Raw genomic sequence first — 24,089 nt, 5'->3', positions numbered from 1 at the left:
ACAAATACATTTATAAACACTTGTAGACATTATTGTGGAATTGAATAGTGTGTTTATATTCCTGGATATTCTAGACGTTACAAAAAAAAAATGACTTTCACATGGGAACCAAGACAAAACCAATTAATGTGACTCTTCATAATCTCCCAAGTTACAAAGCCTAGACAAGTTACAAAAAAACAATGACTTTCACATGGAACCAAGACAAAACCAATTAATGTGACTCTTCATAATCTCCCATCCTCTTCCCAGTTCCACCCCTTCTTTCTAAGGTAGGATTTTCTATGACTGGGTCAGTTCCTAAGCTCCTTTGGCTAGGGAAATCCAAGAAATCGGTAAAATGTACATAAAACATAAGACAGCATAAATTTACATAATGAATAGCTAGAAGAAATCAGGGAGGGTGTTAGAAAGACTGTATTGGGTACTTGGCACTCAGGAGGTTGAAAGTTGCGAGAGAGAATGTTGCAGAGATGGCTGTCACCTGGGTAGAGAATACCAAGCAGTCAGCCACAGGGAGAAAAAAGACAAATATTTTGCTGTGCATTTAGAAGGCAACCTCAATGCATGTCCTTCAGAATTTAAATCTTCTTAAGTGTTGATTATTAAGCTATGTTCTTTTTTTTTTTTTTTTTTTTTTTAACTCATTGATTTAGCCAGAGAGGAAGTGGGGAGAGAGAGACAGACAGACAGACAGACAGACAGGAGCATAGATCTGTTCTTGTATGTGTCCTGACCAGGGATTGAACCATCAACTTCTGTGCTTTGGGCTGATGCTCTAACCAACCGAGCTAACTGGCCAGGGTTAGGCTATGTTTCTTTGACTGTGACACTGAGACATCCAACTCTGGCATTGCTTTCACCATTCATGGGAGTTGTCTTGCCCCTAAACCATCATGTACTGCTCACAAAAATGAGAGACTATTTCAAAATGAATGCGAAGCAATCGAATGTCCCTAATTTTTGTGAGCAGTTTTTCACCTCATGTATTACGTAGATGCTAGATTAGTTAGTGGAGGTCAACAATGTCAAGACTTCCCATTACAGCATTTTAGTGACCGTGTATTTTGTACCTGTTGTGTGTTTATTAGTACAGTATTTTTAGTGAAACACTAAATGCAACTAAAATGCCTAAATTAATCTAGAATGAGGGAAAAGTCACACAAATCCATCTCTCCAGTTTAGCAAGATGCAGCATTTTGTGCACCTGTTGTGGAAGTTTCCAGAGGCCACAGGGATGCCCGCCATTTTCCCCATTCCCTGTGGATGTGATAAATGACGAACTTTACTAATTAGACACACGATGAGGACTTGAAGACATCTGGCATCATCACAAGACTCAAATCATCATCAGAAAAAAAAAAAGAGGCAGAATTAGGTAACTCGTTAGACAAAGAAGTACTCTCAGATGAGCAGGTTAATTTTAGAGACCAGAGAATAACTTCAATGTTGATGCAAAAGTACATGTCAATTTCGCAGTCCCAAATGCCATTTCAGTTCTTAGAGCAATATGGAAAGTTCTTCCCACTTATGGTTTTGCATGTCTAAAATATCTTATATTCTCACAAATGTCTTCGTTGTCTGACAGTTGAGGTTAGTATCCTAAGTTGTTGACAATAGCCTGATAACTTCGATTTAGAATTTTTTTCAAGTCAAAACCCGGTAAGATTCACCTCTTCATATCATTGGCCCATCCACTCACAGGAACCCTGAGAGCGCAACTCTGCCCTGCGGGGTTTGGCTCCTATCGGCCCCCGTAGCATCCCTCCTCAGCTTCCGTTTATGATAGTTGACTGTGTGAATGCACTTCCGGCAGCGGCGGCTGAGGCAGCCGAGTCAAGATGGTGAGTGACTAAGGGTTTCGGCTGGTGGTCGCAGAGAGATGGGGGTCGTGCGGCCCGAAACGGGGGAGTGAGGTGGCTCCCCGAGGCACTCGGCCCACTCGCTCCCCCGCCCGTCGGCCGGGTCTCCTCGGGGGACGGAGGCTCTGGGAGACGGTGTCCAGGTCCACCGCGGGCCGTGGCCGACCGGCGGGCCTTGCTCCGGGACTGGGGCCGGGGGTCGGCGCGGAGGGCCCCCCAGGTGGGTCAGGTCGCCCGGCTTCGCGCTTCCGCCGACGGGACTCCGCTGACTGGTGCGGGGAGTTTCGGCGGGAGCCTCCCGGAGTCCCCGGGACGGATGCTGTCGGAGCCGCGCTGGCGGAGGGCTCGTTCCAGCAGAGCCAGGGGCGCGGGTCGTGGGAGGCCGCGCCAAGGGGGTCTGTGATGGAGGCCCGAGGACTGACGCCTTGAGGACAGGTGCAACTCGGAGGGAAGGGTCCCGTGGCGCATCAGTAGTAATAAAAACAGCTGACATTTATTCTTTAGTTCACTAGGCCCACCTTTATTGGGCATCTGCACTTTTGGGTTCCGTTCTGGGCGCTGAGGATGGAGAGACTGAGCATGATGGACGGTCTCTGCTTCCGAGGAGCGTCCGTTCCGGATAAGGCAGCCGAAGATAGAGGAGCTGAGATGTGACGCCCGGGAGTGGGGAGTGGGAGAGGCGGCGTGGCCGGGGTCCTGTGGCTGTCGTATAGGAAAGCATTGCGGGAGAGGGGAGGGGGCGCCCAGGTGACATTCTGAGCTTGTGCCAGGCGCTTTTCCTGCATTTTTTCCTTCCTCACAAGGGTTCCTTGGAGTGACTATTATCCTCACTTGACCAAGAAGGAACCTGAGGCACAGCAATGGCTGTGCCAGCACACCTACCCTGCCCGTCTTTTCTAGAGCCCTGATTGAGGGATCTAGATACCCGTGCAGTAGAGAAAAACGCAGATATTGGTGTCCAGTGGACTGAGCGTGACTCCTGGCTGCGCCTCTGACACGCTTTGTGGCAATACGTGTCACTTCTCCGGGCCTTGGTTTTCTTACGTGTGAATTAGAGGTGACGGTGCATCCCCGCCTCATTGCGTCTGTAAGGAGTGAGGTGCCACCCTGAGAATGTTGAGCACAGTGCTTGGCACTTAGGAAGGGCTAAGCCATGGGTCTATTTGTTCATTGAGACTGAGAAACATCAGGTACAATGCCCCAGCTGTAAAGAAGTTTGGGGTCTTTCTGTGCAGGAAAACACCCTCCGGTGGGGCAAGGCTTGCAGGATCATGGGAAAGGTGAACCGGAAAGTTTATCTGAAAAGGAGATGAACCTGCGGCCAGTGTGGCAGGGACCCGGCATGCTAAGCTCAAGAGACTGGACATTACACTGGAAATACTGGGGAGCAATGGAAGGATTTTAAGGAGGATTAAAGGATCAGCTGTTTGCTGTAGAAAGTGATAGCTGGACTTGTGAGGGGAGAAACTGAACGTGGGAATCTCGGTTGGGAGGCCGAGTCCAGATAAGATACCAGGCCTGGACAAAAGCAGGTGAGGTTCGGACAGGAGAGAGGGAGCTGGAGCGAAGGAGTCTGTTGCAGCTTCCAAATTTGCAGCCAGACCAACAATGAAAATCCTGACACTCCTTACTCACCAGTAACACTGTATAGGTGAGCGGTTACTATGAGTCCTGTAAACACTCAGCGGTTTGTGTGTGTTACTTCACTTTCAACAACAGATAGGAGTTAGTATCATCACACTTTCCAGTTGACACCAAGGCTCGGGTGGGTGACCTGACTTACTCGAGGTTACCTAGCCCTTTAGTGATGGAATCAGAATTCAAGTCTGGGCGCACCTGATTCCATAGCCCATGGTCTTGGGCCTGTTGTTGTTCCTCATCTAGGAAGTGGGAATAATGAACCCTGCCTCGGCTGTGGAAATAATGAGAAAGGGGAGGAAGATACAGTACAGACAGGCACAAAGCCAGCACCCACCAACATCCGCTTCCCCGGCCAGCGGCAGATTTCCTTAGGGGTCATAGTAGTTATAAAGACCTATAGTTTAGACGCGCTATTACAGTACAACTGTTTCCCCAAATTTCTCAGAGCCCTTAGTTACCTTTTCAAAATAAAGCCAAGTTTTAAGAAGCCTGAACAGGGAATTATTTCAGGTAACCATGATATGGTAGTTCTGTCTTGGCATGACTGATTTAAAGGTGCCTGTGTAGACATGATTTCAGGGGACTGCCCCCCCCAATCAAGGAAGTTCACTACTACCCGTTTAAAATGCCATCATTTGAGACCTTGTTCTGTGTTCAGCATTATGCTATAACTGAAGGGTCTTTTAAAGTCAGAAATCCAACAGAAGCGTATTATTCATACACTTAAGTTCTTGATACCTTAAGGTGATCAGTTTTTCAGGTTGGGGGGAGACCTGCCGAGAGCCCAGGCTTCAGGGATGATAGGTGTGTACTAAGTTGCTGGTAAAAGTCTCCTGGATCTTGGTGTTATCCTAGTAAGGAGTAAATTATTAATAAATCATTTTTGAAAATGGGAAAATGATTTAGATTTAGCTTTCATGGCCTAATTTCACAAAATATATTCTTGGTGGCCTCAGTCAGGCAGTTTTATATTAAAGAATGCCAGACTCCATACCTTCCCCTCAAGAAGGAGTGGAGGCCTAGAAACTTAGCCTCATTATGATCCATTAATTCCACCCATTTGTTGATAGAGTTGTCCTTGATTTAAGATGCAATCAGTTACAAGGTGTACCAGGAAAAAAAATTTCTACCACTAAATGTGCTCATTGACTTACAAGTACATCTTCAGTTCAGAAATGTTAAAATGAGAAGGAAGTGTCTTAGAATCTCAGGAAAATAAGAAGGATGTTCTTTGGAAGCGATCACATTCTGAATTTATACCTCTCTTCACCCCCAACCCCCAGGGTCAAAGTCAGAGTGGTGGCCATGGTCCTGGAGGTGGCAAGAAGGATGACAAGGTAAACAAGAAGCCAGATATGTTTGGGATGTAAGCAAATTGTGGGAAATGACATAGATCTCCACTTCCTTTAGAGATTCGTGAGTCTGAAAATGCAAACTAAATGGTCCTGCAGTTGTATAAGCAGCCCGGCCTGCAGACACAGCGCCCTTTGCATGTTTTAGGGAAGATCACTGACCTAACCATCGAGTAGGCATTTGTGAATTAATGCTTTTTAAATGTGTAAAAGTAATGTATACATTACAGATGTATTAAAATATATTGCTTACAATTCTAGTGTTTAATAGCCTGAAGTATTGAAGAATTGTCTCAGATTATATCGACTCAGACTTGTGGCACATAGCTCTTAATTCTAACCTCTATTCCTTATTGATTAATCTGTCACTGTGTATTATAAAAGATTAGTTACATTCGTGTATTAAAATTGCAGGAATGTAAAACCTAGTTTTTTTTTAAAAGTCAGTTTTTAATAGCATCTTAAAAGACACAGAATATTATATCCCCTGGAAAGACAATGGTCCTACAGAAATGTTTGTTTTAATACGATATATGTTTGATTTTTTTTCCCTCCTGCTATTCTGACAACTCGAGGACAAGAAAAAGAAGTATGAACCTCCCGTACCAACCAGAGTGGGGAAAAAGAAGAAGAAAACAAAGGGACCAGATGCTGCCAGCAAACTGCCACTGGGTAGTGATTTGGTTCTTCCTTGCTGTCTGTCCAACTTCTAGGGGCACTGATTGTGTGTAGCTTAGAGGTGCGAGTGTAGGCAGGAGATGGGGGCGTGGTTGAAGCTCCAGCTCCATGACTGCATTCTTTTTTTTTTTTTTTTTTTTTTCTTCATTTTTCTGAAGCTGGAAACAGGGAGAGACAGTCAGACAGACTCCCGCATGCACCCGACCGGGATCCACCCGGCACGCCCACCATGGGGGTGACGCTCTGCCCACCAGGGGGTGATGCTCTGCCCATCCTGGCGTCGCCATGTTGCAACCAGAGCCACTCTAGCGCCTGAGGCAGAGGCCACAGAGCCATCCCCAGCGCCCGGGCCATCTTTGCTCCAATGGAGCCTTGGCTGCGGGAGGGGAAGAGGAGACAGAGAGAAAAGCGCGGTGGAGGGGTGGAGAAGCAAATGGGCGCTTCTCCTGTGTGCCCTGGCCGGGAATCGAACCCGGGTCCTCTGCACGCTAGGCTGATGCTCTACCGCTGAGCCAACTGGCCAGGGCCGTGACTGCATTCTGTCTAACTCCCGTGTGGGGCATTCCTCTGGGTTGGAATAAAAGCGGTATTTTGGGTTTAAGAGTATATGACTAGGCCCTGGCCGGTTGGCTCAGTGGTAGAGCGTTGGCCTGGCGTGCGGGGGACCCAGGTTCGATTCCCGGCCAGGGCACATAGGAGAAGCACCCATTTGCTTCTCCACCCCCCCGCCCCCCCCCCCCCCCCCCCCCCCCCCGTCCTCCCTCCTCCTTCCTCTGTCTCTCTCTTCCCCTCCCGCAGCCAAGGCTCCATTGGAGCAAAGATGGCCCCGGGCACTGGGGATGGCTCCTTGGCCTCTGCCCCAGGCGCTCAAGTGGCTCTAGTCGCAGCAGAGCGACGCCCCGGAGGGGCAGAGCATCGCCCCCTGGTGGGCGTGCCGGGTGGATCCCGGTCGGGCGCATGCAGGAGTCTGTCTGACTGTCTCTCCCCGTTTCCAGCTTCAGAAAAATACAAAAAAAAAAAAAAAAAAAAAAAAGTATATGACTATCTCACTTTAAGAAACCTTAACTAGTTCCTCTAATGTATTATATTTAAAATGCAGTTTTAGATTCGAAAACTCAGGCTGAGCTTGAGTAACTTAGAAACATATTTCATGAAGAAAAGGAATGCCACTGTGTTGGAATTCATGTAGTGCAAGAACATCAAATTTTCAGTGGCTTCCTGTTGAACACAGAGTAAAACTCAAACCAGGTGACCGGCCCATGTGTCCCTCCTTAGGCCCACCAGTCCCTCTGCCGGTCACTCACGCAGCCCTGCTCTTTGACTCTTCCGCACGCTGGGGCCCTGCCCTCTGCTTTCAAATGTTCTTCCCCAGTCCTGCCCTGGCTGCCTGCTTCTCACGCCTTCAGGCTTCAGCGCAAACCTCCCACCCCTGTCTAAACAAGTCCCTTCCTGCTTAGATGAAATAATTTTTAAAAGATTGCTTGATTAAGAAAAGAATAAGAGTAAAAATGTGCCATCAGTCTGCTGTAATGAATTAACATGGTAGTGATAAAAAACAGATCAGGTCACCAAAAGAGCATAAAAAGTCCAAAAACAGAGTCGGGTTTGTTGGGTTACATGGATAATATCTGATAAAAAGTGACATTTTAGTTCTGTGGAAAGAGGGTGGGATATTTAATATAGATAGGAAGCATCTTTTATTTGCTATTGAAAAAATAAAAATAAATTCATTGCTTTTTGCCAGATTCTAGATATATATGTGAAAATTCAGGAATAAATTTATTAACTTAGGGGAGGAGAGATACCCTTATCCTGTGCAGCATAACAGCTAGGGCAGGACTGGGGAAGAACATTTGAAAGCAGAGGTCAGGGCCCCGACGAGCGGAAGAGTCAAAAAACAAGGCTGCGTGAGTGACCGGCAAAGGGACTGGTGGGCCTAAGGAGGGACACATGGGCCGGTCACCTAGTTTGAGTTTTACTCTGTGTTCAACAGGAAGCCACTGAAAATTTGATGTTCTTGCACTACATGAATTCCAACACAGTGGCATTCCTTTTCTTCATGAAATATGTTTCTAAGTTACTCAAGCTCAGCCTGAGTTTTCGAATCTAAAACTGCATTTTAAATATAATACATTAGAGGAACTGGTTAAGGTTTCTTAAAGTGAGATAGTCATATACTCTTAAAGCAAAAGAACCAGCACAAAAGAGAGGCGGAAATGTTTGCCACCTGTTGATATCCCTAGTGTTTTACAGTCCTGCAGACGGAGGGGAGGGTGTGTACAGTGAGTGGACAACAAGGTATATTGACTGAAGAGCATGTGTACTCAGTACTATGGGACTAATAAGCCAAAGCAAACTACCTCTGGGTCTGTGACTTGTTCATTCTTTCTATTTTTCCCACACACACACAGTTCAGTTGGTGAGTTTCATTATGTATTAGCTGTGTGGTCACAGACCTCATCCCTGTTTGCACAGGATTGCTTCTCTCTGCCAACATCCCTGTCCCCTTTGCATGTAGGCACCTGCTTAATTAGTCACCAAACTTAATTTTTCAGAGTCTGTCCAACTAAAATAAGCTTAACCTTTTCCACCCTAAGAATAAAATGAATTACTAACTTCAAGCTTCAAGTATAATAAAGCTTTATTTTTTCAATGCCAGTGACACCTCACACTCAGTGCCGGTTAAAAATACTGAAGTTAGAGAGAATTAAAGACTATCTTCTCATGGAGGAAGAATTCATTAGAAATCAGGAACAGATGAAGCCTTTAGAAGAAAAGCAAGAGGTAAATTGAGAAATTACTATAGCTTTCACTTTTACAAATTGAATTCTTTTTAAACCCTAAAACTGTCAATAAATAAATGAAATTCAAGTAGTTGAACATTTCAAGCTTTTATGAACCATTATTAGCTGCCTTTTTTTTTTTTTTGAGTTTTTTAAAATGTTTTATTTTTGGAATAAATAATACATTTACATGGCTTAAAATTCAAAACCTAGAAAAAGGTATGTAGTGCAGGCAACCACTGGGACCAGCTGTGAGTGTTCCTTTCTGCGCAGCTCGTGTCCCCGGGAGTTAAGAACGTTTCAGACCCGCCGGTATTAGCTGCCTTCTGAAAGTGCCAGCTGCTCTTTAAATCTAGTGACTTCTCACCATCGTCTGCTTCTAGGTCTGATCTGCTCTCCTTCTTGGCATTCTCTTTCATAGGAGGAAAGGTCAAAGGTAGATGATCTGAGGGGGACGCCAATGTCAGTAGGAACCTTGGAAGAGATCATTGATGACAATCACGCCATAGTGTCTACATCTGTGGGCTCAGAACACTACGTCAGCATTCTTTCCTTCGTGGACAAGGACCTGCTGGAACCAGGCTGCTCCGTCCTGCTCAACCACAAGGTGAGTGGGTCTAAACGAAAGCTGCTCTTTCCTCTTGGGTCGGTCCACCCGTCCTGGCGAACTAGTCTTCCACAATCAGATTGTGGTAACTGCTGTGTTGTAATTGTGTGAGCCTCACACTGTGTTAAAGCATAGTATTCCCTGGTAGGTGCATGCCGTGATAGGGGTGCTGATGGATGACACGGACCCCTTGGTCACAGTGATGAAGGTGGAAAAGGCCCCGCAGGAGACCTATGCTGACATTGGGGGGCTGGACAACCAAATCCAGGAGATTAAGGTATGTCTAGGAACCAGCTCTGGGTGTTAGACTTGTGGTTTGTTACTGTTCTCATTAGGCTATGTGGAGTTGTTTTGCATGTTTTGTTTCATTGATCAGACCAGTGACTGATAGGAGCTTGCCAGCTGTGGTGATAGTTGTGAATCCTGAGTTAGGGAATAGAAATAGTTCTTAAGCTGTAGTTAAATATTTTACATGTAATATTTAATAATTCTGTGTGTGGATATGTAAAGTCCCATTGTGTTGACTTCAGCTGCGGCTCTCTGGAAACCCCAGCGATGTATAGGGGAGGGTGGGTGGCTCACATTTATAGTGGGGGGCCTAAAACCCTGGTCCTGGTCCTGCAGGGAAGTGACCATTCTGGACGGCTAGGGCCGTCCTCAGCAGGCTCGCTCATTTACACTGGCGACCTCTCAACAGCAGGGAAATGGCCTAGGTGGTAACAGCTATCGGAAAACCTCGCCAGCTTCTATCTATAGTTTTATTTGGAAAGGGTGAGTTTTAGCTTAAGTTCCACTTGCTGAGAAAGTGCTTAAATATTGTTCAGGGCCGACTTCCACTAGAAGTGAAAGGGAAATTGGGAGCCGTCAAGAAGAGGGATGGGTGCTGGGAGCTCCAGCAGCACAGACTTCCTCTTCAGTGTCCTCGCTGTTAGGGGCGTCAAGCACGTGTGTCTAGCAAGAGTACTTGAAATATTAGCTTATTTTTGTTGAAAGTGAGACATACTCATGATGCCGATTCATGATTCTGATGATTTCAGTAAGAAAGCTTTACTTAGTGTTTGTTTTCTATAGGAATCTGTGGAACTTCCTCTCACTCATCCTGAATATTATGAAGAGATGGGTATAAAGCCCCCAAAGGGGGTCATTCTCTATGGTCCGCCAGGCACAGGTATGTGTACTGTGTCCGACTCTCTGGGCACTCGGCTCATCTGAACAGCATTGGTGAGCCACAACTCTTCACTGCTGAGTGAGGGTGCACCTTGGATTAAACTATTGGTGCTCTGCACAACATTTGGGAGTTTTTGAATAAGATGCCCCTCTGGAAAATCTCTATTACGTAGAAGTGCAGAGCTGTGTAACAGATTCACTAGAAGCTGAACTTAGACTTGACGTTGTAGACTGCACAGTTAGTGTGTTACAAAGAATAGTAAGGATTGCAACAACAAACCAGTAGTCCCTCCTCCCAAGATATCTGCTCAGTGATGCATTTGTAATTCCCAAGAGCTCCTCAACTCAAACGTACTAGTTGTATGTACTATAAAACAAAATACCTTTGAAACTGTAAGAGTAATGTGAGTCTATTAAAAATAGTTTATAAGGAAAATAAATAAAACAGGGTGCTTAACCTGGACTGTAGATTGGAATCACCTTGGGAGCTTTAAAAGATACCTACGTCTGTTCCCACCCGAGGATTCCAGTGTGCTCATCTGGAGTGTGGGCACCCAGCAGAGCCCCGGCGGAGAACCAGGGTTTAAGGCTATCCTGTGCTGCTCAGATGAAGAAACAAATGCATGAAAGTAAAAATACACATGTAAAGTTTGTTTCGCTGTGTAATAAACTGACCTAAGTTGTCTAGTCCAGGACTTAACAGTTGCCAAAGGAAGAGCAGTCATTTCATTGACTTAAAACCATGTACCAAGAGTGTCTGCTGGGGACTGCCCACACTGGAGGGCATCTAAGTGGTGGCGTGACTTTCCCTTATAGGAATCCGCCCATTTTTAATGTCCAGTTTGTAAGTTAAAACACCATGTGAGGTTTTTTCCCTTTGTCTTTTTCTATCTAAAACAGGTAAAACCTTACTAGCCAAAGCAGTCGCAAACCAAACCTCAGCCACGTTCTTGAGAGTGGTTGGCTCGGAACTTATTCAGAAGTACCTCGGCGACGGGCCCAAACTCGTCCGGGAATTGTTCCGAGTCGCTGAGGAACATGCACCGTCCATCGTCTTTATTGATGAAATCGATGCCATCGGGACAAAACGGTAGGATGTCTTTCACCCGTTTGGTGTGCTTTAGGGGCAGAAACCATGTAGCTCTTGTGAGAACAAACGACGGTTGGGCACTCCGTGTGTGGCCTGCACATTGTTTTGCCACAGTTCCTGTGTCTGTGGCTCTCTGCTGGCTTCAGGCTCTGCTCTCCCAAGTACCAAGCATGGTGAGTCGAGACTGGTCGCTCAGCAACCATACTGAACATCGCTCTGAGCCAGGCACCTTCTAGACTCTGGGGACACAGCCCTCACAGAGCTGTGGGGTTGGGGACATCAAACTTGGAGACAGTGAGTGATAACATCTCGGGCATGCAGCCTGTCATAGAATAACGAATGTGCAACGTGGCTGTAGGGAGGGTATGCTGTGGGTTGAGACAGGAATGTTGAGGGGTTCTGCTGTGATTCCCCTTTAGCAGGACATCAGCTGGGCCTTCATTCTTTGTCCTTTTCTAAAGATACGACTCAAATTCTGGTGGTGAGAGAGAAATCCAGCGAACCATGTTGGAACTGCTGAACCAGCTGGATGGCTTTGATTCGAGGGGAGACGTAAAAGTGATCATGGCCACAAACCGCATAGAGACTCTGGATCCAGCGCTTATCAGACCAGGTCCAGTTAGCTTTTGTTTTGTTTTGGAAATAACTGTGTTTAAGTGTGTTTGTGTTTCTTCAGTGTACTTGGGAGAATTCTAAAACGATACATATGAAGGCAAATACTGTGTTGAAATTTAGAAGGCCTTAAACTGTCTCCTTGAGATTATAGATAGGAGTGTGATGTAGTCTCTGCAGCTTGGCTCTTCGAATTCCAATCTTATATGATCTTCCCTTTCCAAAATACTCCCTTTTAAGTCTCAAGAACCTTTTCCTGAAGCAATAATTCATGTGATAGTTTAGGCTCTGTTTTTACATTTGTGTAGCACCACAAGCAGCAGTAGCTAATCCATTTACTCTTATGTGATGTTCTCAACAGCACTGCTCTCCTTTTGCATTCAGTGTGCCCCCAGGAATGGTTCCCTTCATCTGTTTCTAAGGTAGCAGAGAGGATTTCTTTTAAGTAGGTGAATTCAAACATAGAAATTTACAGCTTCTAAGATGATGTTCTCTGCCTGTGAGGAGACAGGCTCAGGCCTCCCTAGTGGGGCAGGGCCTGGCGTGGCCCCTAAGAACCCCTGTGCCCGCAGGCCGCATCGACAGGAAGATCGAGTTCCCCCTGCCCGATGAAAAGACCAAGAAGCGCATCTTCCAGATCCACACGAGCAGAATGACGCTGGCTGACGACGTGACACTGGACGACTTGATCATGGCTAAAGATGACCTTTCTGGTGCCGACATCAAGGTGAGAGCGGCGGCCTGCAGCTCCTGGTTTCATCACCTGCGTGCATGTGTGAGGGCGCATCCTCCCAGGGGGCCGGGATCAGACCAGGCCTGGCAGCACGGACAGGGCACATCCTGCGTGTGGGAAGGCCTGGGCTCCTGTCAGGCGTAAACCCTGGGTTGGTGGGCCTGGGGCGGCGGACATGGGCCTCCGTGCTGCTGCCGGCACCGCACTGCATGTCCTGTGTCTGCAGAACTGCTCAGTGTCCAGTTGGGAAGATAAATTGTTTTTTAAAACATTTTGCACCATTTTTCCTTTGAAAAATTTTAAGCCTTGAGAAAAGTTGCGGCAGTTGTAAACAGCCACACGCCCATCACTTGGGTTTACCGAGTGCTACCAGTTTACCTGCTGGCTCTCCCCTGCACACTTCTTTCTGCAGAGCCATCTGAATATCCTGCGGCCATAACCAAACAGAACTCAACGCCCATCACAGCGCCTGGGTTCTTGTTTTACTTTTGGTAATAATTGAAAAAAAAAATATTCGAATGAATAGTATATGAAAACGTAGACTGTTGAACCAGAATATATGTTCTTTTATGTCTATAAGAAGTAAATGAAATGGACATATACTCAATGTTGCCTCTGAATTTCCAGGTATAATTTCATCTGTTTTTGTAAGCAGCACTCCCTTGAATAAAGGGGAGCCGTAAGAACTACTGGCCACAGGCTGCCAGGCCCCACGGCTACTCAGCACTGAGCCATGCTGCCAGTCCTTGTCCTGAGTTACTCCAGGCTTGGCCACCTCAGGGCCTTTGAGGAAACAATTAGGATGTTTAACATTCTTTTAAATCTCAGGTTTTCCCAAGTAAATGTCTTCCACCGTATTTCAAAATAACCCTTTGAACTATCAGCATAAAAATAAAACGTATTTCACTTTCTGAACATACTGTCCTTTCTTCCAGGCAATCTGTACAGAAGCTGGTCTGATGGCCTTGAGAGAACGCAGAATGAAAGTAACAAATGAAGACTTCAAAAAATCTAAAGAAAATGTTCTTTATAAAAAGCAAGAAGGCACCCCCGAGGGGCTGTATCTCTAGCAGAGTGCAGCTGCCTTCAAGGAGCCGGCGTGCCTGGCCTGGGGAGGGGGGGCGGGGAGGGGGCCCTGGGAGCCTGGTCCAGTTGATCTCCGTTAGCAGCACGTTCTATGCCCTGTACCTGTCTGAGTATCGCTGTAGGATGGCTGTATGCAGTGCTCCGTTCCCAGTAAAGCCAGCTCTTTCTCAAGCAGTTTGTCCTGTTTCTGTAGCCTCCACGCCTGCTGCCTGGCACAAGTTAGCAGACCGGGTGCTAGGGAGGTTTCTGGGTGACCAGAAGAGGGCGCACCTGCTGCCCCACATCACGCCCCCAGGAGCCAGTGGGAAAGAGGGTCCTGACCACATGCGGCCATCTCTGGTCTTTAAGCCAAAGCTGGGTGCACGTGGCTGTGGCTTCAGAAGGAAATGCGCTCTGTCTGGGGCAGGAAGGAAGCAGTGCTGCTAAGAGGCTGCGGTTTCCTAAAGGAACTCGGGTCGGAGCGAAGGCTCCCACCAGCCCTGTCTGCCCTGCTCTTTGGCTCAGAAACTGCCTTCTCTCAGAAGCACCTCCAGTGTGAGTGTTTTTCCCCTCTCTAACTCCTGCAAGTCTTCCCTCTGAGCCATTAGTCTCCGAGCCAGGAGGTGGGGCAGCAAGTGTTCTCCCGGCTGGCCAATGTCCGTGTGCTCAGTGAGCCTGCCCAGGCGCGTGCCTGGTGTCTGTGTGCTCTGAGACCCTACCCAGGTGTGTGCCCGGTGTCCGTGTGCTCTGAGACCCTGCCCTGGCGCATGGGGTGTGTCCCTTTTCCCAACCTAACGTTCTCTTTCTGGCCAAAATTCTACTCCACAACACTGCTTTTTCTACAGGCTGTGATTTTTAAAAGCCAGAGGCCAGCTGGAGAGCCCTCAGAAATCACAGCAAGGACTGGCCGGTCAGGGTCTCCAAGGCATGCACACTCAGGGAAGCGTACCTCACAGGCAGGGGAGCCTGATGGGAAGAGCTGCTGAAGGTGGTGGCTGGCGGGCTTCCTGCCGCAGGGCTCAGGTTTCTTCAGACAGCTTTCCACGCACGCACGTGCACACAAGCCCCTTTCCACGCACGCATGTGCACACAAGCGCAGATTCTGACAGCAGGCTCCCCGCTGAAGCTGTGGGCCACAGTGGCGGCATCACTGTGTAAGGCTCAGGGAGTAAGAGACTAAATACCTTGATACAGGCCAAACACCAAGTTTTAAACGACACCCTAGTGCTCTGAAGATCAGGGTGAAATCTAGTAGCCGGCCCAGGGGAGGAGGTCCTGGGGGTGAGTAACCAGACCTTTCTTATCATGACTGCAAAACCCAAGAAATTTGGCAAGGACCACCACCATGGATGCCATCTGAGGGGGCACGCACTGCAGCGGGCTGGCGCTGGCTAGCGAACAAACAACTACGACAGTTTAGTTATCACTTGGCCTGACTCATCTTATGTACATACACAGATTTGCATATATAATATGTAAACTGAGAACTCTGTGTCATTTGCACATCCAAAAAATGTACAAGAGGTGAGACTGATAACCCAGACACAAATTAGAAACTTCAAAGGCAGAGGTCCACTGATACGCACACTGCACCACCTGTCCTCGGGCTCAGCCTGGCCCCCCGGGCAGATGACACACGGAGGGGGGGCATCCCCCCCGGACTAGTCCTCAAGCAGCAGTTCCAGCTCCTCCAGCGGCAGGCGCACGCGGAGCTCCTTCTCGGTCATCAGGTCCAGGATCTCCTGCATCTCATCAGGGAAGTACCCCACTGCGTCCAGGTACAGCACCTAGGGCCGGGAGAGCCGCCGCCCTCAGCTGCTGCTGGCCAGCGGCCCGCCACGCCCACCAGGCCCAGACGCCCCCTTCCCCTTCACTGTCCTCCTTGCCCGCCAGGCCCGCTGCAGGGAGCACCCTGGACTGGGGCACAGGAAAAGGGAGGAAACTCCAAGTGGGGCCGGAGCTGCGGGCTGACATGCAGCCACCGCCAGGCTGCTTTCCGAGTACCTACCGGGCTCCGCAAGGCAGACCTGGGACACAGACCCGGTGCCCGCAGCCTCCGGGCAGAGCTCGGCACAGGGTGGGAAACAGCTGTCCCCGGCTCACTACAGGGCAAGGAAACACGGCTCCACAGGGCAGCTCCCCTGGGGCAGGCAATGACACAGGGACAGGGACAGGCAGACACCAAGCTGGGCGGACTAGCAGGACAGTCCTTGGAAGTCTGAAGCTATGCGCCCTTTAGAACTCACCTTGGCCCAAGGGCAATTCTGAAGTGCTTTGTAGAACACACCTTTGCTTCTTTCTTTATTTCCTAAAGAGACCTGAGGGGAGGGGGAAACAACGACTCACTGAGAGGCAAGCTAAGGCGATGGAGAGCCCTGTCCTGACCCACACGGGGCTCCTCAGCTGCAGCCAGCCCACCGGGGGGACACCCTCACAGAGCCTGCTGGGTGTCTGCATACCATGGGACGCTATTGGGCCACAGCTGTGGGGTGGGTCCCTCCACCAGCAGCCCAGAGCACGCCCGTCACCGCCCTCACCTGTCTCTACCTCCTTCCCCGTGGGCCGCACACCTGTCCTTACTGACAGCACCTGGGACGAGGCGTGAGTGCCAGCCAGCAAAAGCAGGTGACAGTGTGCAGGGAAAACACTTAACACCGGTCACTTCCTGAAATCTCAGAGAAGAGAGACCCAGGGCTGCTGACGGGTGACACTGGCCGTGGGCCCCGGACAGGGGCCTCAGTCGGAGTGTGCAGCTACCAGCAGGCGGTCTCTCTGGGGGTGGGACCCTTAGTCCCCGCAGACACGCACTCTCCTCTCATGCCCACGTGGGAGCCGGGGCCTGGCCCACATCCCAGGAAGGATCTCGGCACTCCTCCACGCACACACTGCCCACTGGCAGCCCTCAGCCGACCGTGTCTGCAGCTGTGAGTGGGCACGGGCCAGGCTGACATCCGTTTCTGGACTGCACAGCCACCCACCTCCTCCAGACCTGTCCCACAGAACCTTCGAGGGGACTCCGGGTCTCTGCCAGGTGGCGGGTGCTTGGCGCCCAGCATGGCACGGGGGGGGGCTGCTGACCGCCTTCCCAGGAACCCCGAACACGCACCCAGACTCCAGTCTATGTCTCAGGGCGCTGCCCACCACCGGCAGCCTCACCCCCATCTCTGGTTTTCCAGGTTAACTCCTGCAGGCACCAAGCCTGTAGCCTTGGGCTGGGCCACCTTCTGCGGTAACCTCGCTTCAGGCCTTCCCCACCTCCTCCAAGTGCCCGCCCCACGGAGCCACCCTCGTGGCTGGGGCCCCCCATGTCCATGCCTTGCGTGAGTGTGGCCGCTCTGAGGCCAGACCTCTGAATTTCTACCCCTGGCGCCAGCATGGACTGTCCTTCCTTTGCACATCAAAAACCTCCATGGCTTCTCCTAGGAGACTGACTAAACTTGACTTCTTCCCCTCATTTCTGAAAAAAGAAAGATTGTGCAACTGCAATTTCTCAATTGTCTATGAAATTCGCAGATGATCCCGGAAGCCAGCAAATGCAGGTGCCCAAGCTGGCGAGCTTCAAATGAGAGCGTGCTCTGGCCACCAGGAGACACCATCCCCGTGTCAGACTTCTGCAAGATGCAGTCTTGACTGGAGGTCACCTGGAGAGGGCTTAGAGCCTTGAGCTGACACAGCACTCCAGTGGCCTGGGAGACTGTTTCTAAGGAAGTCCGCAGTGTGGCCGCGGTGTCAGAGTAACTGGGGCCCATCCCAGTGCCGGGCCCTGACCCAAAGGCAGAGCCGTTCCCAGCCTGCATGTGAACACGAACAAAATTAAATGGTTCTCACCATATTCAATCACTATGTACTTTTAAGTGAAAACAAAGTTGCTTTGGAAATGTCTATTTTAAAAACCACATCCTAGACAGAACCTTATCTTTTACTAACAAACAGATCAAGACCTGGAGATTCTCATGAGCAGAATGACTAAGAATTTCAGTCTCTTTCAAATAAAAGCTTTTAGACCATTTCCAAGTTGTCAATTCAATGAAGTCAATGCAGAGAAACGCACATGAAGTTGTGCCACACCCAACGCCTGGCAGCTACTTCTGTCATTCTATGAGAACCAAGTGCAACTGCCCTTGCAGCCCCTTCCGAGTCCCGGGAGACCCGACATGATCCACGGCCAGGAAGGTGCGAGGGAGAAGGACGTGCCTCCAGCTTCCCCGGGGTGGCTACTGGACACCTTTACTTCACTCATGAAGGAAGAAATAGTTAGTTCTGCATAAAAACAAAACTAAGTATTTTTTTACCAAAAAATTCAGATACATTCTCCACAGTAAGGGGCACTGGCTGCCGTGGTCACTCCGGATCGCGTTTTCAAACAGAGCTCTGATGCGGTGCGTCAAGCCGGTCTCGGGGATTGTGGCGTAGACCTCTCTGCCATCTACCCTGCAAGACAAAGGCTCCTGTGACTCCGAGACAAGTTCCCGCACCGACACCACAGGAGGCAGAGACGCCTTAGTGATGACGAACACCGGCGACAACGGGGCTGTCCCTCAGGTCTGCGGGCACTGGGTGTGGGGCACAGGTGTGCCGACTCTCCTCTGAGGCCGGGGGAAGGCGGTGTCCAGAGGTCTGGGGTTTCTACACCACACTGAACCTGCCCAGGGGTCACACACCAAAGCCTTGCTTCTCGGAAACCTATCAGAGGTGTAGTGACTTGTCCAAGGTCACACAGCTGGGATTTAAACCCAGAGCGCTACACCCAGCCTGTGCGCTTACCCATTATGTTTTTCCCACAGCTTCTCAGATTCCTGAAGGCCTGACAGTCACCACCCATGCACCATACGCGACGTTCAGGATCCCAAAGAGCACGCCGTGGAAAGACAGCCACAGACGCCTCTAGGGCAGGACGCTGCTCCTTGCTGTCTCTTCCTCCTCCTCCAATGTGCTGTTCTATACATCTGACACACCCGCACGGGGCCAGTGCTGGCCCGTGTCACCTGCTATTCCTGGGGCTTACCCGGTGGGGGAGCACGGCAGGCAGTCCATAAAGCCTGAGGACACATGAACAAGACGATCTGTAATTACCTCTGAACCGTTTCCACCAGTCTCTTCCTCATTTTCTCAGCTTCAACTGCAAACAGCCAAGGCTCCAAGGGTGTCGCAGACCTGGTGATGGCATCAAAGAATCTTCTGGTCTTGCTGGCACTGTGGGACTTGCTCTGAATCTGCACATAGGACCTCCAGAGAACCTGGTTGCTCGGATACAACTTCAAAGCCTCCGAGAGCGCCTGTCGCAGAGGAGCCAGGGGGTAGACACCGACTCGCATGTGGAACCTGAGCAGGCTCGTGTGCATCAGTGTGACGGCCTCAAGAGCACCGCTCACGCTCTGGGCGCTGGCACTGCCCTCCAGGCCTGGGCCGTCTGGGGAAACGGAGCCCTTCAGTTTCGCAAATACCTGCTCGTATATCCGCACAGAGGCATCGATCCCTACGGTCAGATACTGGAAGAGCATAAAGCATTTAACCACGCTCACCAGGCGGTGCAGGGAATCGGCGGCAGCTGGAGCGGAGACACAGCTCTCACCCAAACAGTCCTGCAGCGCGTGTTCGTAGGCCTTCCGGGCTTTCAGAACGTGAACGGCCGGGACCTGCGCGGCGTAGGGCCCATAGGGACTGTGCTCAGCCAGCCGGGTCAGTATGTGAAGAGCGCGGGCCGTGGCCGCCCCTCTCAGCTCCGGCTCCAGCTCCAGCTCCAGCTCCGCGTAGAGCAGACTGAGCTCACAGACTTCACAGTCCTTCAGTTCTCTGCTCCCTGCCATGCTGAGTGCCGTATCAAAAACTTTTCTGGCGTCCTCTGTGTTGCCAAGCAACCACTCCAGATGTGCATACTGTTTCCAGAGGCAAAAGTTGTTGCAGTTTTCTGGCTCCTTAAGGAGATTCTTGGCTAGTTTTTTGCAGTTCTTTCCTCGTGACTTTAATCTCTTCTTGTTTTTAGTGTGCAGACACCAAACGACCTAGAGGAGAAAGGGAAGAGTGACTCCGAGCGCTCACCTGAGAGCACTCCCGCGGCAGAGCCAGCCTGAGAAAGCCACATGGCCTCAAAACCTCCCTCCTTCACCACGTTTGGTAGACACTTAGCTCTCTGAGTCGGGAAACAAGTCAGGATTTTACTGAGGCCACAGGAACCCCAAAATGAACATACCCAGGTTTCCAACTGGAGCCTCTATAAATATTTAAATATTCTCAATAATGTTCTCCAAAGAGAGGCAGCCACCCACTTTTATCAGACACTATTTTAATAATACACTCTGGTGTGTACAATTTGCAGTTAAAGCAACAGAACTTTGTGTGTTAACATTCGGTACTAGCCCTGGCTGGGGGCTCAGTGGATAAAGTGTCATTCCAGTGCACGGAGGTCGCAGGTTCGATCCCCAGGCAGGGCACGCGGGAGTAGTCAATGAGGGCACAACTAAACTGAACCACTCAGTGAACAGCAAAATGATGCTTCTCTCTCTCTCCCTCAAATCAATGGGATAATAAAAAAAATTTAAACTTAAAATTTCAAACTATTATAAAAAAATTCTGATACTAATTTGTGGGCAGCAGAGGGCAGGAGAGTCGATCCTAGATGAGTTTCTAGCAGATACACAGATAAACAGATCAGGTAAGCGGCTTACTTTATCTATTCTAATAAGCCCCTAAATCCGCTCACCCTGCTTACGCCTAAATAGCTCATAGAATCACAGGCATGTGGTAACACAACAAACAGCTCCGGTCGCTCCTGTTTTCCTTTGTCACTGTGGCACATTGGAAGGGGCAGCCACACACCAGGTGCCTCTTTGGTCCCCAAAGAAGGAGGGGCGATGGCCCAGGACCCTGAAGAACACCAAGAGCCTCGATTCCATTTATAAACCGGACACATAAAGGAAGTCCCCACGCAGGGGAGCAGGTGCTGCGGTTACCTTTGCGGTCTCGTACCGTAACCAGGAGGAGCACAGCTGGGACCTCTCCCTGCCCGAAAACAAAGGCATCGCCAGGTGGAAGATGTTGCAGATGAACTCCTCGCCCTCTCGGCCGTGACCCCTCGTCCAGCGCCGGCAGCCAAACGGGTCCATGCGGCCAACACAGCTGACGCCGGAAAATGAGAGGTTGAGGAAAGTCAACGGCTTCTCGTCATAAAGTCCGTTATCGAAGATGCTGTTCTCGTCCATGGCCAGATAGAGGCAGGAGGCTGGGGGGCTGAAGCCGGAAGGCACCCCCAGGAACTGCAGGAAGGCCGCAACCAGCTGGAACTGGAGAGCTGGGCTGGAAAGTCGGATTAGAGACTGTCCAACATCGTCAAACAGCACCTGCAATGAAAACAACGCGAAGTGACCGTCCAGGGGCTCCGTGTACTTATTGCAACAGACAAGAAACCCCTCACGATTTTCCCCACAGTTCTTTTTATGTGAATGTGTAATGGTTCAACATTTTACAATTTTAAACAGACAGGAACTGGGTTTTCTGCACGTTGTGCAAAAAAAGCTAGAGGCCTCCCAAGGCGACCGGGGGAGGTGCGGGCTAAGTGCTGGGAGCCCAGAGGCCTCCCAAAGCGACCGGGAGAGGTGCGGGCTAAGTGCTGGCCTCCCAAGGCGACCGGGAGAGGTGCGGGCTAAGTGCTGGCCTCCCAAAGCGACCGGGAGAGGTGCGGGCTAAGTGCTGGCCTCCCAAGGCGACCGGGAGAGGTGTGGGCTAAGTGCTGGGAGCCCGGGATGCCATCAGGACTCTCGCGCCTCCTGGGCGTTCTGGGAAGGAGGGAGGTCCGCGCGCTGGCGGAAGCCAAACGTTTTCAAAGTCAACTGTCGATTCATAGAAAACCTAGAATCATATATACTTCTGAAAATAAACACAATTGCTTTGTAGTTACCAGTGTAAATTTTTTTTTAATTTTTAAGATAGAACTTTATTATTTTGTGGTTTCTTTGTACAACGTTGTTTCAGGAAATGAAAAAAAAAAATGCTCAGAACTAGATCAACAGCAGCCAGGTAGGTTGGGAAGCTGAGGAGCAATGGGCAACGTGAAGAACAATTATAAGAGCCTAATACTGCCTGAGTGTCTGCGGCTGATTCCAGGTGAGGACTAAAATGTAGGACCAGGGACACTACTCTGTCTCAAGTCCTGTTTATCTGATGGGTCCGGTGGCTCTCAGCAAAGAGGGATGACCTAGGATTCACCTAATCAAAACCATCAGTCAGAAATCCTCTCCAGGCTTCAAACGGAGAAAAAGCTAAGTGACAAGCAATGGCTTACAGCAGTCGTTTACTCCAGAAATGAGCCTCAGGAAACTACCAAGATTCTGAGCCCTGGGGACCGACTTCTAGAAAGGTGACGCACACTGTCAACACCAGAGACCCCGGTCCTCCCTGACCACTCCCAGGAAAGGGAGTCCCAGACAGTGCCCACCCCCTCGCACTGGGATCCAGTAGCGAAGAAAACAGGCGAACACCTCTACCCTGCAGGTACGTACACGTAGGGAGGGTGACAGCACCCCATGCCAACGCTAACAAGCGTCCCGACCGTACAAACCTCCCATTACTGACAGCATGTTGCATGCCAAGCAATCTAGTTGGTATCTTTGTGAAACTGGGTCAATTCCAGGTAGCAAAACAGAATCTTTTCCTTTATTTTAATATAAGACTTCTGGAGCTGCGGGCCCCTAGACAGAGGAGCAGGTACCAGTCAGGCAGCAACAGTGAGGTGACTGACAGAAGCCGACGGCCTGGAGCGCAGGAGGCGGTAACCGCTAGCTCCTTCTCCGGCAACACGAGCAGTGTGCCACTGGCCCCATGTGGCCTCCATGTCCCGTCCCTCGGGTGTTCTGGAGTCAACCCTCCCTGCCACATGTCTGAAGGTGCAGGAGCAGGGTGGGGAGTGGACACAGTCGAAGAACCTAAGACCCTCCCTGGCTCCATGTTTTAAACCCTGAGCCCTCCAGCTTCTGTGTGGAACAGTAAGTGCCTGACCTGGAAGACAGTCACCGGAGGGGTGACCATGCGAGCCCACCTCCTACGCAGGGGCTGGAGCTGCCGGCTGGGGCCTCTGAGCTCCCATGTCCCCAGCAGCCAATGCCATTCCATCCTGGTTGTCGGGAGGAGGGAAGTTTCATCGAGGACCAGCAGCCGGGCTGGCATCTCCTGAGCTAGGCAAGTGCTCAGACCACCTTCTTTTGGGTCCCCAAAACCCAGGGAGAGTGGGAGAAGCGAGGCCCCGGCCGGCGCCCTCCTGCGGGGAACTCGCCTGTCTCTCCGGGTCCTCGCAGTCCTCCTCGGTTTGCTTCCGGGTCTTATCCGGGCGCCACGGCCGCCAGTGCCTCCGGTCCCGGGACCGCTCTGCAGCGAGCCAGACCTGCCACCTGGGCAGCGTCTTCTCTCGGATCTCCTGCTCATCGTCTTCCAGGTCATCCTCCTCCTCATCTAGACAAGAACAGAACGTCCCGCTCACCTAACCGGCAAACGAAACCTCCACGACACCCAGTAGCCTGTATGCCAGCCATGTGGGGGCGCCTGGGACGCCACAGGGGGTGGGACCTGGCCGGGCCCAGCCTCCGGGGCCCGCGGTGGCGTTTAGGGACTCTCCGATCATAACAATCATGTTCCCAGGAAAAGCCGGAAGGTCACCTGATGAGATCAAATGATTTTCAGTGCTATCAACACCAGTTAAAGCGGGAGGGACACACGCTCTAGAGCAGCAGAGCCGTCTGCGGTGAGGGAGTGTCTGCACCTGTGCTGCCCGCAGGGCTGCCATCAGCCACACAGCACGCGCGGGCACCTGAAAGTAGCTGCCAGAAGAAATGAGTTCTTCACTTTATTTCATTTTTATTAATTTTCATTAAAATAGCCACAGGTGGGCAGTGGCTACTATTGGACAACACAATTCTAGAACACTAAATGACATTTAATGACAACACTGGTTTAGATTTTAAGCCATCAGAATTTTTAGCCATGGCCTTATGATTATGACCTATGTTCATGTCTTAAAAAATAAAAAGTCAATTCAAGATACCCTTTATTGATACTTGATCCTTTAGTGATATACTTTATTTCACTTTGTTTCCAAACTCTGAAATGCAGAATGCAAGAGGAGAAAAGTCTGTCATCTGTTAAATCGCACATTTAAAAACAAACAGGGTACGTAAAATGGCACAGCCACTCGAAAAAGGTTGGCAAGTCTCTTCTAGCCCTACCCACGCACTCACCTGAGCCCTCGCCCTGCGCTCCTGGGGCCGACGCCAGAGAGAGGAGCCTGTGCTCACACAGAGGCCTGCGCGCTGATGCCCACAGCAACTTCCCTCGCACCAGCCGACAACTGGCAACGACACAAACTGCGGGCGGCCAGGCCGTGGGACCCACTAAGCCATAAACAGGAACCGACTCTCGGGGCATGCAGCCAGGCGGATGACTCTCTACTACGCTAAGTGAGAAAAGCCCATCCTGAAGTCACACAGCGCACCAGCGTTGGCCAGGACATGGGG

The 24,089-nt window shown here is 50.2% G+C and overlaps 2 protein-coding genes across 3 annotated transcripts in view; one reads left to right on the top strand and one right to left on the bottom strand.

The window, feature by feature from the left end:
• The first annotated feature begins 1,769 nt into the window (after positions 1-1,769).
• PSMC1 (proteasome 26S subunit, ATPase 1) lies at positions 1,770-13,782 on the top strand. Its single transcript, XM_066277709.1, has 11 exons — positions 1,770-1,844; positions 4,787-4,840; positions 5,431-5,527; positions 8,193-8,317; positions 8,738-8,923; positions 9,072-9,200; positions 9,995-10,091; positions 10,991-11,180; positions 11,642-11,793; positions 12,365-12,519; positions 13,461-13,782. Exons 1-11 carry the CDS (start codon positions 1,842-1,844, stop codon positions 13,593-13,595), a joined length of 1,323 nt encoding a protein of 440 aa, XP_066133806.1. The 5' UTR covers positions 1,770-1,841; the 3' UTR covers positions 13,596-13,782.
• The window catches only part of NRDE2 (NRDE-2, necessary for RNA interference, domain containing), a 38,540-nt gene continuing 28,208 nt past the window's right edge, over positions 13,758-24,089 (bottom strand). The window contains exons 9-15 of one of the 2 annotated variants that reach the window (XR_010731397.1): positions 22,856-23,031; positions 20,541-20,927; positions 18,664-19,592; positions 17,883-18,021; positions 15,837-15,908; positions 14,540-15,377; positions 13,758-13,820 (exon numbers count right to left, since the gene is read on the bottom strand). Coding sequence is in view for 1 of the 2 variants with exons in the window: in XM_066277708.1 (XP_066133805.1) it covers positions 15,252-15,377; positions 15,837-15,908; positions 17,883-18,021; positions 18,664-19,592; positions 20,541-20,927; positions 22,856-23,031 (1,829 nt within the window). In the remaining variant the exon portion in view is untranslated. Of the gene's footprint in view, positions 13,821-13,933; positions 15,378-15,836; positions 15,909-17,882; positions 18,022-18,663; positions 19,593-20,540; positions 20,928-22,855; positions 23,032-24,089 lie in introns of those variants that run through there. The other variant, XM_066277708.1, reaches the window with a different exon arrangement.

This window comes from Saccopteryx bilineata, chromosome 4 (assembly GCF_036850765.1).
Source record: "Saccopteryx bilineata isolate mSacBil1 chromosome 4, mSacBil1_pri_phased_curated, whole genome shotgun sequence".
Taxonomy (NCBI): Eukaryota; Metazoa; Chordata; class Mammalia; order Chiroptera; family Emballonuridae; genus Saccopteryx; species Saccopteryx bilineata.
This window is presented reverse-complemented; position numbering and strand designations above follow the sequence as displayed.